At 51.1% G+C, this 16,460-nt stretch overlaps 1 protein-coding gene across 1 annotated transcript in view; it reads left to right on the top strand.

The window, feature by feature from the left end:
- The window catches only part of LOC118143124 (uncharacterized), a 54,580-nt gene that overhangs the window by 13,554 nt on the left and 24,566 nt on the right, over positions 1 to 16,460 (top strand). The window contains exons 3-6 of the mRNA XM_078333100.1: positions 1,991 to 2,066; positions 2,338 to 2,482; positions 2,635 to 3,088; positions 3,397 to 3,683. Of these exons, the coding sequence (XP_078189226.1) occupies positions 1,991 to 2,066; positions 2,338 to 2,482; positions 2,635 to 3,088; positions 3,397 to 3,683 (962 nt within the window). The remainder of the gene's footprint in view (positions 1 to 1,990; positions 2,067 to 2,337; positions 2,483 to 2,634; positions 3,089 to 3,396; positions 3,684 to 16,460) is intronic.

Raw genomic sequence — 16,460 nt, 5'->3', positions numbered from 1 at the left:
GAGATTGTGCCAATGTACACCAGCCTGGGCGACAGAGTGAGACTCTGTCTCGGAAAAAAAAAATGGTGGGGACAGGCTGAGCAGGCAGTCACCACCATGTCTGGGCCTCTGGGCCCCTGTGGTTAAATGCAGGACTCAAGAAAGGCTTCCTGAGGGACTGCTGTGCACCATGTCTGGGGATGTGGGTGTGCTGCGACAGGGGTGGTTAATTGAGGCTTGTCCATGCTACCTCTGTGCTTCCCTTTCTCCAAAGCCCTCTTTGCTGTGGCCTGTAGGTTAAAGGTGTAAGTTACAGATGTGGCTATCTTGATGCTGGATGGATTCTAGATGAGATATAGATGGGTTTGGTGTCCTCATGGCTGGCAGGCCTGGGAAGAAGTGAGACAGAGTTTAGCAGACAGTGAGGCCTTTATAAAACAGTCTTTGTCAACACAAAAATGTTTAAAGAAAAAAAAAAATGAGGCCTAGACTCGGTGTGGCCTCTCTGGATGGGAAACTGGATAAGAATCAGGTTATTTCAATTCTCTAGCTGGCAGAGTCTGGTGTCTCTAAAGCAGATTCATCCCACTGTTAGCTGCCCAGGTCCAGGTGTTTTGGTAGCTGTGAAAGGAAAGCAAAAAGAAAAGAGCCCACAAGGGTGGGGACCTCCACGGGGAATGCTCTGGGGAACGGAGAACTGGTGTCCCCTCAATGCCTGGAACACTACAGCTGCTTCAGAGACTTTTTAGAAGAGCGACTTCTGTGTGCAATCACTCTGTCTTGCACAATCCTTATCATCACCCTGAGGGTATGGAGGTGTTCATTCATTTCATTAATTCATTAATTCATTCATTCTACAATACTAATTGCCTACATACCAGGAGCCTGATGCTGTCGGTATACGTGAGGACACACACTCAGAGTGTGGAAACAATTTTCGAAGTTGAGGCAGGATGGCACGTGTGTGAGGGGTGAGGGCTTGGGGAACCCATGGGCACTGCCTTGAGTCATGGGTCCACCACCACTCTCCTCCCTGCTTTGGCGGCCAACCCAGTCTTACCTTTCAGGCCCTAATTTCCTCACTGTAAATGGAGCCGTCCTAGAACTTATCTCAAAGGGCTGTTTGAAGATTGAATGAGATTACTTGTGGGTGCAGGGGGCGTTTGGGAAGAGGCTGGCACATTGTCCAAGGCCTTGTAGTGAGTCAGGGTTGGAACCCACTTTTGTCTGAGCAGAAAAACAGACCTTGGCTGGGTGTGGTGGCTCACAACTGTAATCCCCGAACTTTGGGAGACTGAGGCGGGTAGATCACCTGAGGTCAGGAGACCAACTTGGCCAACATGGTGAAACCCTGACTCTACAAAAATATAAAAATTAGCTGGGCATGGTGGTGGGTGCCTGTAATCCCAGCTACTTGGGAAGCTGAGGCTGGAGAATCACTCGAACCTGGGAGGTGGAGGTTGCAATGAGCCGAGATCATGCCATTGCACTCCAGCCTGGGTGACAAAAGTGAAACTCCTTGTAAAAAAAAAGACTTCTCCCTTGCTGTCGGCTGCCTCTAGGACCCATCTGCCTCCTTTCATCCCTCTGAGTCTTTGAGGATCTGAGAAGCCCTTCACCTACCTGCCTCGAGGTGACAGGCACCCTGGGCTGAGAGTGGGTGTGGAAATGCGCCCCAGCAACAGGTGTAGGAAAAGTAGGCCTGACCTGCGGCCATCCACCTGCACCTGGGCGTTCTCGCCTGAGGCTGGCTCACTGCTTCTCTAGGACTGTTCTAGAATCCTGCAGGAGTTTGGAAAACATGGGCTCAGCACAGATACCTGTGAGAATGAGCTCACCATCCCCGCCCCCCACCGTGAGAATGGGGGCAGGTCACCCCTGGCCTCCTCTCAGGCCTCCGAGGGTGCCCAAATGTGATTACGCACCAGGGTAGCATTCGCTTCCCTGTCCTCCTCCTAAAGAGTCGCTTTCTCCCAGTGCAGGAGCAATGAGTCTCCCGTTCTCACCCCAGGGAGGAGAATCCGCCCTTCGGTTTTGCGCAGGTGGAGATCTTGGGGGCGCGGTTCGGGGTCCTGCAAACCATGAGTGTGCGAGGAAGGCTAGTTTCAGATGAAACCGTTTCTGTCCCGCAACAACCCCGAGGGCAGAAACCCTTCCAAAAGGAAGCAGAGAGGCTTTCTGTCCTCTTGATACCAGGACGCGGTGGTCCTGGGGCAGCTTCTCCTGGGAGGGTCGCGGGGTGCTCTGGCTGGGATCTATAGTGGTTGGGACAGGAGGGTGGGTGGGGAGCCCCGTCTCCATAGCCGCGGGAGGTCTTCGGCTCTGCCCCCCTGCCCGTGCCCTCCTACCCACCCCAAGGGCGCCCCACCGCGCGCGCAGGGCAGCGTGAAAACGGTGGGAAATGCAGGGCGCGCGCCTCGGGGGCTGCCCCAGTTCCCCCCTGCAGCTCCGCGCTGCTCAGGACCGGTGTCCGACTTTGCCTCTCCCGGAACCTTTAAGGCCGGTGCGGGGAGCTGAGCCCCAGCCCCTCGGCTGAGGCAAGCCCTGCCCGGCACAAGGTCCCCAGCATGGCGCACCCGGCTCCCGAACGCCGCGTGCCGACAGTGTCCCTTCCTACCCCAGCCACCCGGGACTCGAGAGCCGTGCAGGGCTGAGCCTCGCGCCCCGAGGCACCCCGAGCCAAGTCAGCCCTGCAGCCCGCGGCGCCGGAACTTGGAGGTGCGGTGAGTGGGGGTGGGGCGCTGGGCCGGCGGGAGGTGGCTGTGGCCGGGTGCCGGTTCCTGGCTCTAGAAGTCCTTTCGCGTCTTCTAGAATCTGGGGCTGCATTGGCCCTCCGAGCTCTCCCGACTGCCAATGTCGAAGAGACAGCGGGTCCAGACCAGGGACATCCCCTACACCCGCGTCCAGGACTTGGGTTTCTTCCCTCTTCCAGGGGAGAAGCCCTCCCACTGGGCGTCGCGGCGAGCCCCCAGTGGTTTCCGTTTGCTTTTTTACAGTACCCTCCACCCCGCCCCAGCCCGGCCCCACTCGGGCCTTGGTCCCACCGCAAAGGGGCGAGGAATCCCCGGAAGAGTCGCGATGACTGGGGAGTCCGGGACCTCGGCTCCCGGTAGGCGCACCCCGGGACCAGGCGGCGGCGTGGGCGAGGGGCGCTGCGCAAACTCCGCGCTCTAGCTGGGGAAACGCCAGCCCAGGCGGGCGGAGGCAGTGGAGGGGGTGCGGGGGGACCCCGTGCCTGGTGGGGCTGGCCCCGCGGTGGTCCCCACGCCACCCCCCTGAGGTGTGTCCCGCATCTACGCCCTAGGCCGCGGCCGGCGCTCCGACCCCTCCCCCGCACCGACGTGACCCGGATCGCACGGTGCTGGCACCGCCCTTGTGCGCCCGCCTGGCCCCCACTTGGTCCCCTTTCCTTTTCAGGTGGAGGAGCTGCCGCCACTCTGTTGGTCTTGGGCTAGCCCAGCTCCCAGGATCCTGGGCTGGAGAGACTCGTCGCGGCCCCGGGCCCGTTGGCACCGGCAGGAAGGAGGACCCGGCGGCGGGCTCTGCCTGGGCTTGCCTGGGCTTGTTCCGAGCCGGCTGCTTCCCGGTGACCAAGCAGATCGGGGGCATTTGGAGATTTTGCGGGAGTCCTGCAGCCAAGCCCCGGGGCAGGAGAGGCCTGGAAGCCTGCACTACCTGCTCGCTCCGCCCCAGCGGGCACCCAGGTAAACGCTTGTGTTTCTCAGTCTGTGTGAAAGTTTGAAAAGAAGGAGGCGGGAACTAGACCAACAACTTGAATAATCATAGTCATCATAATGAAAACCCTGTTCAATTGTGTATCCTGTGTCATAAGGGGAGGACTTTCCAAGAAGCAACAAAATGCTCTTTGATTTCATCATCTCTGGGGAGAAAGGGTTCCTTTTTGGGGGGTTTTGCCTGGCTAGTTCTTTCTTCGCTCCTCGCTCTCCAGCGTGGTGCGAGGAAGTCCGACGGGTCCATGGGTGGAAAATGGCTCACGCCTGTAATGCCAGCACTTTGGGAGGCCGAGGCGGATGGATCACTAGGTCAGGAGATCAAGACCATCCTGGCCAACATGATGAAACCCCGTCTCTACTAAAAATACAAAAATTAGTTGGGCGTGGTGACACGTGCCTGTAGTCCCAGCTACTCGGGAGGTTAAGGCAGGAGAATCCCTTGAACCCGGGAGGTTGCAGTGAGCCGAGATTGCGCCACTGCACTCCAGCCTGGACAGAGCAAGACTCTGTCTCAAAACAAACCAAAAAAAAGTGGAGGCATTGATACAAGCCAGCCACGGTTGTAAAAAAAATCTCGCAAGAATGGGAAAGGAAAAATGCTTCGGTCACTAAAGTAGCGTTGTCTAAGAGGTTGAGGCTTTGGTGGACTTTTGCTCTAGAAAAGGGGAACCGGAGGGGCTTTCAGCCAACCTGGCCCCGAGGTGAACGCGCGCGCCCTCTGCTGCCCAAAGCTCTGTCCTGCCTGGGAGCCGCCGGTGGGGAAGGAGACTGTGGGGGAGGTGGTCCCTGGAGTTCCCTGCTCCTGGCCTGGAGCAGCCGGTGCCAGTGCTGCCGAGGCTCCCTCTCCCAGGTTACGTGGATGAGGCCTGTAGCACCGACAGGGCACATACTTAAGCACCTCCCTGTTTCTGTGTCAGGTGGGGTACAGGAGCTAGGCTCTGCAGAAGGTTCCAGAGCCTGGGCCTTCCTGCTGCATCCATACTAGTCTCCTGGCCTGGGCTCTCTGCATACATACATACATGCATGTGTAACTCCAGCAGATGCCAAGTCATGTTAGGGGGGCAAAATGGCCCACTGCAGTTATGTAAGCCAGTTCTGCCTCTGCTCAGTTCTGAGAGATCTTTGGGACAAATGGCCATTCCCCTGAGTCCCTGTGTCTTCCTGCATGGGCCACAAATGCTGTGTAGTCATGGCTAAGGAAGAGAGGAGGTGCCTGGACTTGCTGACATTCTCCTTGAAGGACTCTCCAGGAGCAGAGGGAGCATCTGGGGGCAGCATCAGTTGGTACCCGGGCCCATTGGCATCTACTGCCACATGGGTTAGTGGCCAGTCTCCTAAGCTTCCTCAGCCTGGCCGAGACTGGCCAGGACTGCCCTCCCAATCCAGCTTTCTCTTGGCCTCCAGGATCCCTAGGCTAAGTGGTGAGGAGGCTGTAAGGACTGTGCTTTTACATGCCACCCCTGCCCTTGGCATGCATTGCAAATCAATAATGCTAGACAGGCCCCTAGGTCTTTCTCTCCGTAGCATCCATGCAGTGCTTCCCATTGATTGTGCCACCCAATTGCCACCCCAGCCCTGCACCTGCCCTTGTAATTGGCTCCTAGGCTGGGGGTGTAGGAGCGTGCCAGGATGAATGAAATGCTGCCCCTGGTGATAGGATATACTACCTCCAGCTAGAGGTGATCAGATCTATGCATAAGAAAATAACTAGGCAGGGCCAGGTGCAGTGGCTCACTCCTGTAATCCCAGCACTTTGGGAGGCTGAGGCAGGAGGATCACCTGAGGTCAGGAGTTCAAGACCAGCTTAACCAACATGGAGAAACTCCATCTCTACTAAAAATACAAAATTAGCTGGGCATGGTGGTGCATGCCTGTAATCCCAGCTACTTCGGAAGCTGAGGCAGGAGAATTGCTTGAACCCAGGAGGCAGAGGTTGCGATGAGCCGAGATCACACCATTGCACTCAGGCCTGGAAAACAAGAGCAAAACTCGGTCTCAAAAAAAAATAATAATAAATAAGTAACTAGGCAGGACTCATTCATTCATGCAAATATTTACAGAGTCCTTGCTATAAGCAGTGAGTCACTGACGAGAAACCTGCGGAAAGATGAGGCGGAGGGCTTTTCAGGCGGAAGCGTTAGTAAGTGCGAAGGCCCTATGTTTGGTGCATTGGAGAAAATGCAAGAAAGCCGGTGAGACTGAGAATGAACTCGTGACAGTCGGCAATGAGTATCACAAAAACAAGGAAGTTTTCTTGTCTAGCCCTGAAGTTTGCCTTGGTTGGCAGAGCCTTCCTTCCCAGAGAGCACAAATCAGTACTGCTGCTTCGGCTGTCTGTCTGATGTATTTATAAGAATGAACTGTTTTATTTACTTTTTTTATTTTTTGAGACAGAGTCTTGCTCTGTCGCCAGGCGCCAGGCTGGAGTGCAGTGCCGCGATCTCGGCTCACTGCAACCTCTGCCTCCTGGGTTCAAGCAATTCTCCTGCCTCAGCCTCCCGAGTAGCTGGGACTACAGGCACGTGCCACCATGCCCAGCTAATTTTTTTATTTTTTTTTAGTAGAGACGGGGTTTCACCATGTTGGCCAGGATGGTCTCGATCTCTTAACCTCGTGATCCACCCACCTCGGCCTCCCAAAGTGCTGGGATTACAGGCGTGAGCCACCGTGCCTGGCCTAGAATGAACTGTTTAGTGCAGGCTCTGGGAGGCAGTGTCACACAGGTCGTTGACATACCTGGTGCGGATCTTTTTTCTCCATTCACCCTGGGGCCCCAATGTTTCAGTAAGGATGTGGATTTAGAGTTAAGGACACGCCTTCCAGCTCCATCTCTGTCACTAGCTGTGCTAATTTGGAAATAGGACTTCCTTTCCTGGCTTTGGTTCCTCATCTATAAAAATTGCCCTTATGTTAGGACAACTTGGTGGAGGCATGGGATAAAATAATTAGATAATGTACATAAATCATGGAGCACAATGCTGTAGCAGCTATTAGGTAGCATCAGTGATAAAAGCACTTTGCTTTCATGGATATTTTATATGTTCACTAAATCAGAACCTTCCTCTATGCTGATGTGGTCTAGTGAGATCTGGGGAGTTTCTTGTTTGATTTTTGCATTGCAAATAAATATTTTTCTCTTCTCCTACCTAAAAAAAAAATCATTGCTTTTTTTTTTTTTTTAAATGAGGCAGGGTCTCACTCTGTCATCCAGGCTGGAGTGCCGTGGCACAGTCCTAAGTCACTGTAACCTGGAACTTCTGAGCTCAAGTGAACCTCCCACCTCCACATCCTGAGTAGCTACCACTACAGGCATGTGCCACCATGCCCAGCTAATTTTTAAATTTTCTGTAGAGATGGGGTCTTCTCATGTTTCCCAGATTGGACTCAGCCTTCTGGGCTCATTTGATCCTCCTGTCCCAGCTTCCCAAAGTGTTGGGATTACAAGTGTGAGCTACCATGCCCAGTATACTTTTTTTTTCATTAACTAGTATTGCAAATATTTAAATGAAGTAAAATGCCTTGAGTTGATGCCAAAAGGAAAAAGAAGGATCTAGAGAGGGATCCATTCGACTGAGGCATGACCCGGTTTGAGTATGCCCTCTCCGGTGTCCCTGGGACAGCACCTGGGGCAGGCAGTGGCAGCTGGGGAAGGCTTGGCACTTCAGAGCTCCTGTGTCTCGAATTCATGGAGCCTTTGACCCACCAGGCTCACCCCAGGGCCCCACTCTAACCTCCATGGCACCAGGTGGCTCTTTCTCTGCACTGTCATTTGGGGCTCTCAGCCTTCCCACCTCACCCTGCACGGTCCCAGCTTCCCCTGCCTGATTCCCATGCCTCCTCTGGACAGAGAGCTCACCCTCTTCTTGCCAAATCAGTAGCTCCTTATAAGGAAAGAGGAGTTTCCATACTCAGTAGGTGGGACAGTGGGGGTGGCCAGGGAGAGTCTGCCAGAGGAGACGGAGCTGGCCTGACAGTGGTGGGAGGTAGGGTGTCCATTGACTTGTTGAACCAAATTGATTCCTAATCCTGATATTAAACATCCTGAGGCTATCACCTCATCTCAAAACAAGATGAATTAAATGGACTTGAATTGAAAGTGGATAAGACTACTGTCATTATCACCCCCTATTACTATGTAATCCACCACCAGTGAGGGGTGAAGCGAGTTTAAAGTCCTGGGCCACATAATCTTCTGATCACACAAGGACAGTGGTGCTGAACTGACTTCCCAAACCCCGAAGCAAATAGCAAGCCCTTGCCTGCAGGGCCAGTCACAGTGGCTCATGCCTGTAATCCCAGCACTTTGGGGCACTGAGGCGGGTGGATCACTTGAGCCCAGGAGTTCAAGACCAGCCTGGACAACATGGTGAAACCCCTGTCTCTACTAAAGAATAAAAAGATTACCTGGGCATGGTGGCTTGTGCCTGTAATCCCAGCTACTTGGGAGGCAGAGGTAGGAGAATTGCTTGAACCAGGACCAGGGAGGCAGAGGATGCAGTGAGCTGAGATCATGCCGCTGCACTCCAGCCTGGGCTACAGAGCGAGACTCCATCTAAAAAAAAAAAAATAGCCAGGCATGGTGGTGCACACCTGTAATACTAGCTATTTGGGAGGCTGAGGCAAAAGAATCACTTGAACCTGCGAGGCACAGGTTGCAGTGAACAGAGATCACGACTCTGCTCCACTACAGCCTGGGTGACAGAGCAAGACTGTGTCTCAAAGAAAAACACAAAAAGAAATCCCTCACTTTCAGCCGGAAGGACAGAGAAATAGTTCTTGATAATTGGCTGAGAAAAAAAAACAATTGTTGAATTTATTACAACCTGGCACCACCCAGCCACTCCCTGTTCTGGACACCCAGTCTCATAGTGCAGGGTGGGGGTCAAGAGACCCTGCTGGCGTTGGAGGACAGCGGCAGTGGCCTTTTAGGGAGAAGGTGAAATAGGCCCAAAAGTAATACAGTCGACCCTCCTTACCTGGTGGTTACACTTCGGCTGATTCAGCCAGCCTAGGGTCCAAAATATTCAAAAAAGCAAAAATAAATAATAATACAACAATAAAAAATAATATAAATGGGCCAGAGGCGTGGCTCATGCCTGTAATCCCAACACTTTGGGAGGCTGAGGTGGGCAGATCACAAGATCAGGAGTTTGAGACCAGCCTGACCAACATGGTAAAACCCCGTCTCACTAAAAATACAAAAGTTATTTGGGCGTGGTGGCAGGCACCAGTAATCCCAGCTACTTAGAAGGCTGAGGCAGGAGGATCGCTTGAACTGGGGAGGTAGAGGTTGCAGTGAGCTGAGGTCGTGCCACTGCACTCCACCTCGGGTGACAGAGAGAGACTTCATCTCAAAGTAATAATACGAAATTTGAAACCATGTAGTATAACAACGATTTATATGGCATTTACATGGTATTAGATACTTTAAGTAATCTAGAGATGATTTAAAGTATGTGGAAAGGCCAGGTGCAGTGGCTCACACCTGTAATCCTAGCACTTTGAGAGGCCAAGGTAGGCGGAGCATTTGAGGTCGGGAGTTCCAGGAGTTTGAGACCAGCCTGACCAACATGGAGAAACCCCATCTCTACTAAAAATACAAAATTAGCCGGGCATGGTGGCGCATGCCTGTAATCCCAGCTCCTTGGGAGGCTGAGGCAGGAGAATCTTGTGAACCAGGGAGGCAAAGGTTGCAGTGAGCCGAGATCATACCATTGCACTCCAGCCTGGGTGACAGGGTGAGACTCCATCTCAAAAAAAAAGAAAAACTTAAATGAAAAATAAATAAATGAAATAGTAAAGTATATGGAAAGGCCAGGCACGGTGGCTCACTTCTGCACTCTCAGCACTTTTGGAGGCCAATGTGGGAGGATCACTTGAGGTCAGAAATTCAAGACCAGTCTGGCCAACATGCTGAAACCCCATCTCTACTAAAAAATGCAAAAAAAAAAAAAAGGTATCTGGGTGTGGTGGCAGGTGCCTGTAATCCCAGCTACTTGGGAGGCTGAGACAGGAGAATCACTTGAACCCTGTCGGCAGGAGTTGCACTGAGCTGAGATCGCACCACTGGATGTGACAGAGCAAGACATGTAGAAGATGTGTGTGAGTTATATACAAATACTACGTACGCCATTGTGTAAAAGGGGCGTGAGCATCCTTAGATTTTGATATCCACAGGGGTCATGGGACCAGTCTCCCTGCAACATTGAGAGACAACTGTATTTCAGACCAAGTATAATTCACGTTTGGCCCCTTCCCTTTTGGTCTTCGGCATAACACTTTGCCCGCTGCCCCACAGCTCTGAGCCTGCACTGTGGGGCCTGGTAACTCTCCAGAACCCCCCAACTTTGACACCTAACAAGGACTGTCCTATCCCTTCAAATGCTGTTGAACCCTAAGATACTTCAAAACTTCTGTTCCCCTCAAGCTGCTCATAAGCCCAATCATTCCACACTGAATTTTTAAAAACAGCAAACACTGCCTGCTTGTCATTCTCTCCCCTTCATCAAAGAATCACACCTTCTCAAAACGCTGCCAGATACGCATGCTTTGACGGCACACACAGCACTCATTATGTTCATTTAAGTGAATTATTTCCAGTCAAGCCCAATTACCGTACGGGAGGCACACACTTGAGCTTGTCCTTAAATGTGTGTCAAATTGACTTTGTTAGAAGTTGTCTTTAGGTCAGGCATGGTGGCTCATGCCTGTAATTCCAGCACTTTGGGAGGCCAAGGTGGGCAGGCCACCTGAGGTCAGGAGTTCGAGACCAGCATGACTAACATGGTGAAACCTTGTCTCTACTAAAAATACAAAAATTAGCCGGGCATAGTGGCAGGTGCCCGTAATCCCAGTTTCTTGGGAGGCTGAGGCAAGAGAATCGTTTGAACCCAGGAGGCAGAGGTTGCAGGAAGCTGAGATTGCGCTGTTGCACTCCAGCCTGGGCGACAGAGCGAGACTGTCAAAAAAAAAAAGTTGTCTTTCAGGCAGTGGAGAAATAGAAAAAACATTGTCTGGGTGTTCGTTGGTCCTTGTTTTTTGTTTGTTGTTTGGCTTTTTGAGACAGGGTCTCTGTCTGTTGCGTGGGCTGGAGTGCAGTGGTGCGGTCTCAGTTCATTGCAGCCTTGACCTCCCCTGGCTCAAGTGATCCTCCCACCTCAGCCTTCCAAGTAGCCGAGACTTCACATGTGCACCATGCCTGACTAATTTTTTCCATTTTTTGTATGGACAGTGTGTCATTATGTTGCCCAGGCTGGTCCTCATTTTATCTCTTCCTTCTCTCAGTGGTGCCTGACCAGAATATTACACCTCTCAACCAATTTTCTTTTTTTTTAATTAAAAAATAATAATTTTTAGGCCAGGCACTGTGGCTCACACCAGAACTTTGGGAGGCCAAAGTGGGTGGATCACTTGATATCAGGAGTTCCAGACCAGCCCGGGCAACATGGTGAAACCCTGTCTCTATTAAAAATATAAACATTAAGGCAAGGCAGGGTGGCTCACGCCTGTAATCCCAGCACTTTGGGAGGCTGAGGTGGGCAGATCACGGGGTCAGGAGATCGAGACCATCCTGGCTAACATGGTGAAACCCCGTCTCTACTAAAAACACAAAAAATTAGCTGGACATGGTGGTGTGAGCCTGTAGTCCCAGCTACTCAGGAGGCTAAGGCAGGAGAATTGCTTGAATCTGGGAGGCGGTGGTTGCAGTGAGCCAAGATTGTGCCACTGTATTCCAACCTGGGCAACAGAGTGAGACTCCATCCCAATAAAAATAAAAATTCCCCGGGCGTGATGGCATGCACCTGTGATTCCAGCTACTCAGGAGGCTGAGGTAGGAGAATCACTTGAACCCAGGAGGCAGAGGTTGCAGTGAACCAAGACCACACCACTGTACTCCAGCCTGGGCGACAGAGTGAGACACCATCTCTTAAAAAAAAAAATTTTTTTTTTGAGATGAGGTCTCACTCTGTCGCCCAGGCTGGTCTCAAATTCCTGGCCTCAAGCAATTCTCGTGCCTCAGCTCAACCTGTTTCCTTACCCTAAAATAAATCACTCCTGCCTCAGCCTCCCAGAGTCGGTAGGAGGATCACACAAGATGGGTCATTTATTCCCAAATACTCCCTGATACCCATCATGTTCAAAGCTCTGTGCTCCAGGTACAATAGCTAGATAGCTCATTGCCACCGTGATACTCGTTACAGTCTGGTCAGGACAACAGAGGGCAAATAACTAATGCACAAAGAACCAACATTTATGGAACACTTGCAGTATGCCCAGCCCTAACGGTAAAGTGCTAAGCAGTTTACAAATATTACCTTATTTCATCCCTATACGAGCCCTCTGAGGTGGCCGCTTTTGTTCCCATGTTTACATGTAGGACACTGAGGCTTAGAGGGGTCACACTGATCGGTACGTGTGTGATCATGGCAGAGCCTGGTTTGAACACGTGTAATGTGACCCAGATCTGTGGTCATGATCACTCTGCTTCTGTCAAGATGCAGGGGGACAGGCACCAGGAAGGGAACTGAAATGGGTGTAAAGGTACCTGGAGAACCACAAACCACACACTTGTTGGGGACTGTCATCGTGGTCATCTTCATTATCATCATCGTATTAGTTTTCTATTGCTGGGTAACAGAGTGCTACAAAGTGACTTAGGAAACACACATTTATTATCACATAGTTTCTGTGGGTCGGGCATCTGGGCACAGTTTAGCTGGGTTCTGTGTAAGGCTGTCATTAAGGCCTGAGCCAGGGCTGGGATCTCGTCTGGTGACTCAGCTGGGGAAAGGTTATCTTCCAAGCTCGCTCAGGTTGTTGGTGGAATTCAGCTCTTTGTGGTTGGATGACCAAGGTCCTTGGCTTCTTGCTAGCTATTGACTGGCACTGCTCTTGGCTCCTAGAGTCTGCCCACTGGCCTTTGCCACATAGCCCCCTCCCTAGGTTCTCCCATAGCATGGCAGCTTACTTCTTTAAAGCCAGTGAGGGACGGCGTCTTCAGCACGAGCCTGCTAGCAGGAGAGGAAATCTTATATAATTAGTGCAGTCTTTGAGTGACACTCTGCCATCCACACCACATTCTGTTGGCTAGAAGCCAGTCACAGGTCTCGCCCATACTAAAGGAGGGAGTCACAAAGGCATGAACACCATGAGGCAGTGGTCATAGGGGCCACCTTAGCATTTGTCCCCCACAATTTCTAACTTTATTCGTGCTTGTCCTTACATATGTGTCAAATGTACTTTGTGAGAAATTGTATGTAAGTCAGTGGAGAAATAGAACATTGGGAGTGACACCGTTTCTGATGGTTTCTTGTCATGTCAACAACTTACAAGAACATTTAGGCTGGGCGCAGTGGCTCACGCATGTAATCCCAGCACTTTGGGAAGCCAAGGTGGGCAGATCACCTGAGGTTGGGAGTTCAAGACCAGTCTGACCAACATGGAGAAACCTTGTCTTCGCTGAAAAATACAAAATTACCTGGGCATGGTGGTGCATGCCTGTAATCCCAGCTACCTGGGAGGCTGAGGCAGGAGAATCACTTGAACCCAGTAGGTGGAGGTTGCAGTGAGCCAAGATCACGCCATTGCACTCCAGCCTGGGCAACAAGAGCAAGACTCCATCTCAAAAACAAAACAAAACAAAAAGAACAGTGTGTCTGACATGTTTTCTGATCCCATCTGGACTCCATGGACCTGCCCCTGCCCTCTGGGGAGTTAATACAGTCAGGGGCGTTCATATGGGTAAATGGTCCCCGAGAGTTTACAGAAGAGGAACTGAGCCATAGGCTCTTAAGACAGAGCAGCAAGGGAAGAGAGAGCCCAGTGATGAATTTAAGCATTTAGTGAAAACTTTAAAATTCATCCATTTATTTTTAATTAATTAATTAATTAATTAATTTTTGAGATGGAATCTTGCTGTTGCCCAGGCTGGAGTGCAGTGGCACAACATCCTCCTCCCGGGTTCAAGTAATTCTCCTGCCTCAGCCTCCCAAGTAGCTGGGACTACAAGCGTGTGCCACCATGCCCGGCTAATTTTTTGTATTTTTAGTAGAGACAGGGTTTCACTGTGTTAGTCAGGATGGTCTCAATCTCCTGACCTCATGATCTGCCTGCCTCGGCCTCCCAAAGTGCTGGGATTACAGGCGTGAGCTACAGCACCCGGCCCCATCCACTTATCTATGGATTCCCCAATTCATCTGCATGTGTGTTCCTGTGTCCAGCACGCTTCAGTGACTTCCTTCTGAATGGTGTGTTCTGTACTGTGCTGGTGTTGACACAAACATGGCTGTGTCCCCACCGTGGCCAGGGCAGAGTTCACAGGTAGGATAGGTGGGACACCTCTGCCTGAGACATTGTGGGTGGCTTCATTCCCTTTGGGTGTGGGGACCATCCTGGAGTCCACCGCAGGGACAAGCAGGCAAGGGGAACAGCATGTAGGAGTGCAGAGGTGGAGAGGGCAGGTGTGGGGCAACCCCAGGGGACTTGGTCATGCCTCAGGGTAGGTAGGGGGCCAGAGGGTAGGTAGGGGGCTACCCTACCTCCCCACTTCACTAGGAAAATGGGAGGGAGTGGAATGTCACCTCTTGAGGCAATTTGTCCTTGGGGCATAAGATATCTCTAGACAGGAGCCTCAAAACCAGACTGACAGATTCCTGGGAAACCTTGAGTGTTTTATTTTATTTTATTTATTTTTGAGATGGAGTTTCACTCTTGTTGCCCAGGCTGGAGTTCAGTGGTGTGATCTCAGCTCACTGCAACCTCCACTTCCCAGGTTCAAGTGATTCTTCTGCCTCAGCCTCCCAAGTAGCTGGGACTACAGGTGTATGCCTCCACGCCTGGATAATTTTTGTATTTTTAGTAGAGATGGGGTTTTACCATATTGGCCAGGCTGGTCTTGAACTCCTGACCTCAAGTGATCCACCTGCATTGGCCTCCCAAAGTGCTAGGATTACAGGTGGGAGCCACCACACCAGCAAGTGTTTTAGACAGCTAAAGATTCATCCTGGCTGGATGCAGTGGCTCAGGCTTGTAATCCCAGCACTTTGAGAGGCTGAGGAGGAGAACTGATTGAGCCCAGGAGTTTGAGACTAGCCTGGGCAACATGGCGAAACTCTGTCTCTACCAAAAAAAAAAAAAAAAAGTCAAAAAGATGAGGCAGGAGGATCACTTGAGCCCGGGAGGTTGAGGCTGCAAGGAGCCTTGATTGTGCCACTGCACTCTCCCTCCTGGGTGACGGAGTGAGAACTTGACTCAAAAAAAAAAAAAAAAAAAAAAGATTACTCCCCTTACCAGAACTTTTCAGTTGTATCATTTTTGGTTGGAAATCTTTCTAGAATGTAACTCATGCTTCCCTCTTCTTTAAACAGAATAAACACAATTTTACCTTTTCTTGTTAAGCTTACTGTTCACTTGGAACATGCATTGCTGTGACTGTGTGGAGCAACTTCCTGAAGGCCCTGGCCTTGGGTCACAGGGCTTTTATAAGTGTCATGAGTATGTCTGATGGAATTTCCATTTCTTCCCTTGTTCTCTTTCTCTCACTTGTGTCTCCTTGTACTTGCTGGTGAATCTGATTTCAGCAAACCTTTCCTTCCCTTCTGAGTTGCTGCTCCCAAATTACTGAGGGTCAGGAACCCTAATTCCTACTTTGAGATTTTGAGATGAGACCATCTTGGATCATCTGGGTGAGCCCTATGATAGGTAGATACAGAGGCAGAAGGAGATTTAAGACACTCAGAAGAGGAGAAGACACAGACACAGAGAAGGCCACTGAGAGGCAAAGACAGAGACTGGAGCGATGCAGCCACCAGCCTCGGGATGCTGGGACAGCCACCAAAGCTAGAGAGAGACAAGGGAAGCTTCTTCTGGCCTGGCGTGGTGGCTCATACCTGTAATCCCAGCACTTTGGGAGGCCGAGGAGGGTGGATCACCTGAGGTCAGGAGTTCGAGACCAGCCTGGCCAACACGGTGAAACCCCATCTCTACTAAAAATATAAAAATTAGCTGGGAATGGTGGCATAGGCCTGTAGTCCCAGCTACTCTGGAGAGTGAGGCAGGAGAATTGCTTTAACCTGGGAGGTGGAGGTTGCAGTGACCGTGCCACTGCACTCTAGCCTGGGCAGTAGAGTGAGACTCTTTCTCCAAAAAAAAAAAGAGTTCCTATAGTGGAGTTCAAGGGCAAGCTGGGCCTCACCCCAATGTCAGAATGAGGGGGCAGAGGTCACTGGAAACAAAGTATTGCTTTGATTCATCACTTTCCTTTAGCTTGGCTTTAGTTGTGCTATTTACTTGATATTGAATTTCAGCTAACTGTGAAGCTGGGAGGGGGGAGAGTGTTTATCCAAGGAGAGTGTTGATTAACAGAATATGAGATATTAACAGAACATTATGTTGGGGGTAACAGCATGTTCTGAGGAGGGACAGAAACTTGGGCGCAGGAGTTTGAGCTGCTCAGAGACTTTCTTTCTCTTTCTTCCTTTTCTTTCTTCCCTCTCTTCTTTCCTTTCCTTTCCTTCCCTCCCTCCCTCCTTCCTTTCCTCTTTTTCTCTCTTTCTCTCTTTCTTTTCTTTCTTTCTTGGTCTTGCTTTGTGGCTCAGGCTGGACTGCAGTACAGTGATCACAGCTCACTGTAGCCTTGACTTCCCAGGCGCAAGCCATCCTCCCACTTGAGCCTCCCACATAGCTGGGACTATAGGCATGCGCCACCATGACTGGCTAATTTTATTATTATTATTATTATTTTTGTAG

Source organism: Callithrix jacchus, chromosome 7 (genome assembly GCF_049354715.1).
Source record: "Callithrix jacchus isolate 240 chromosome 7, calJac240_pri, whole genome shotgun sequence".
Taxonomy (NCBI): domain Eukaryota; kingdom Metazoa; phylum Chordata; class Mammalia; order Primates; family Cebidae; genus Callithrix; species Callithrix jacchus.
This window is presented reverse-complemented; position numbering and strand designations above follow the sequence as displayed.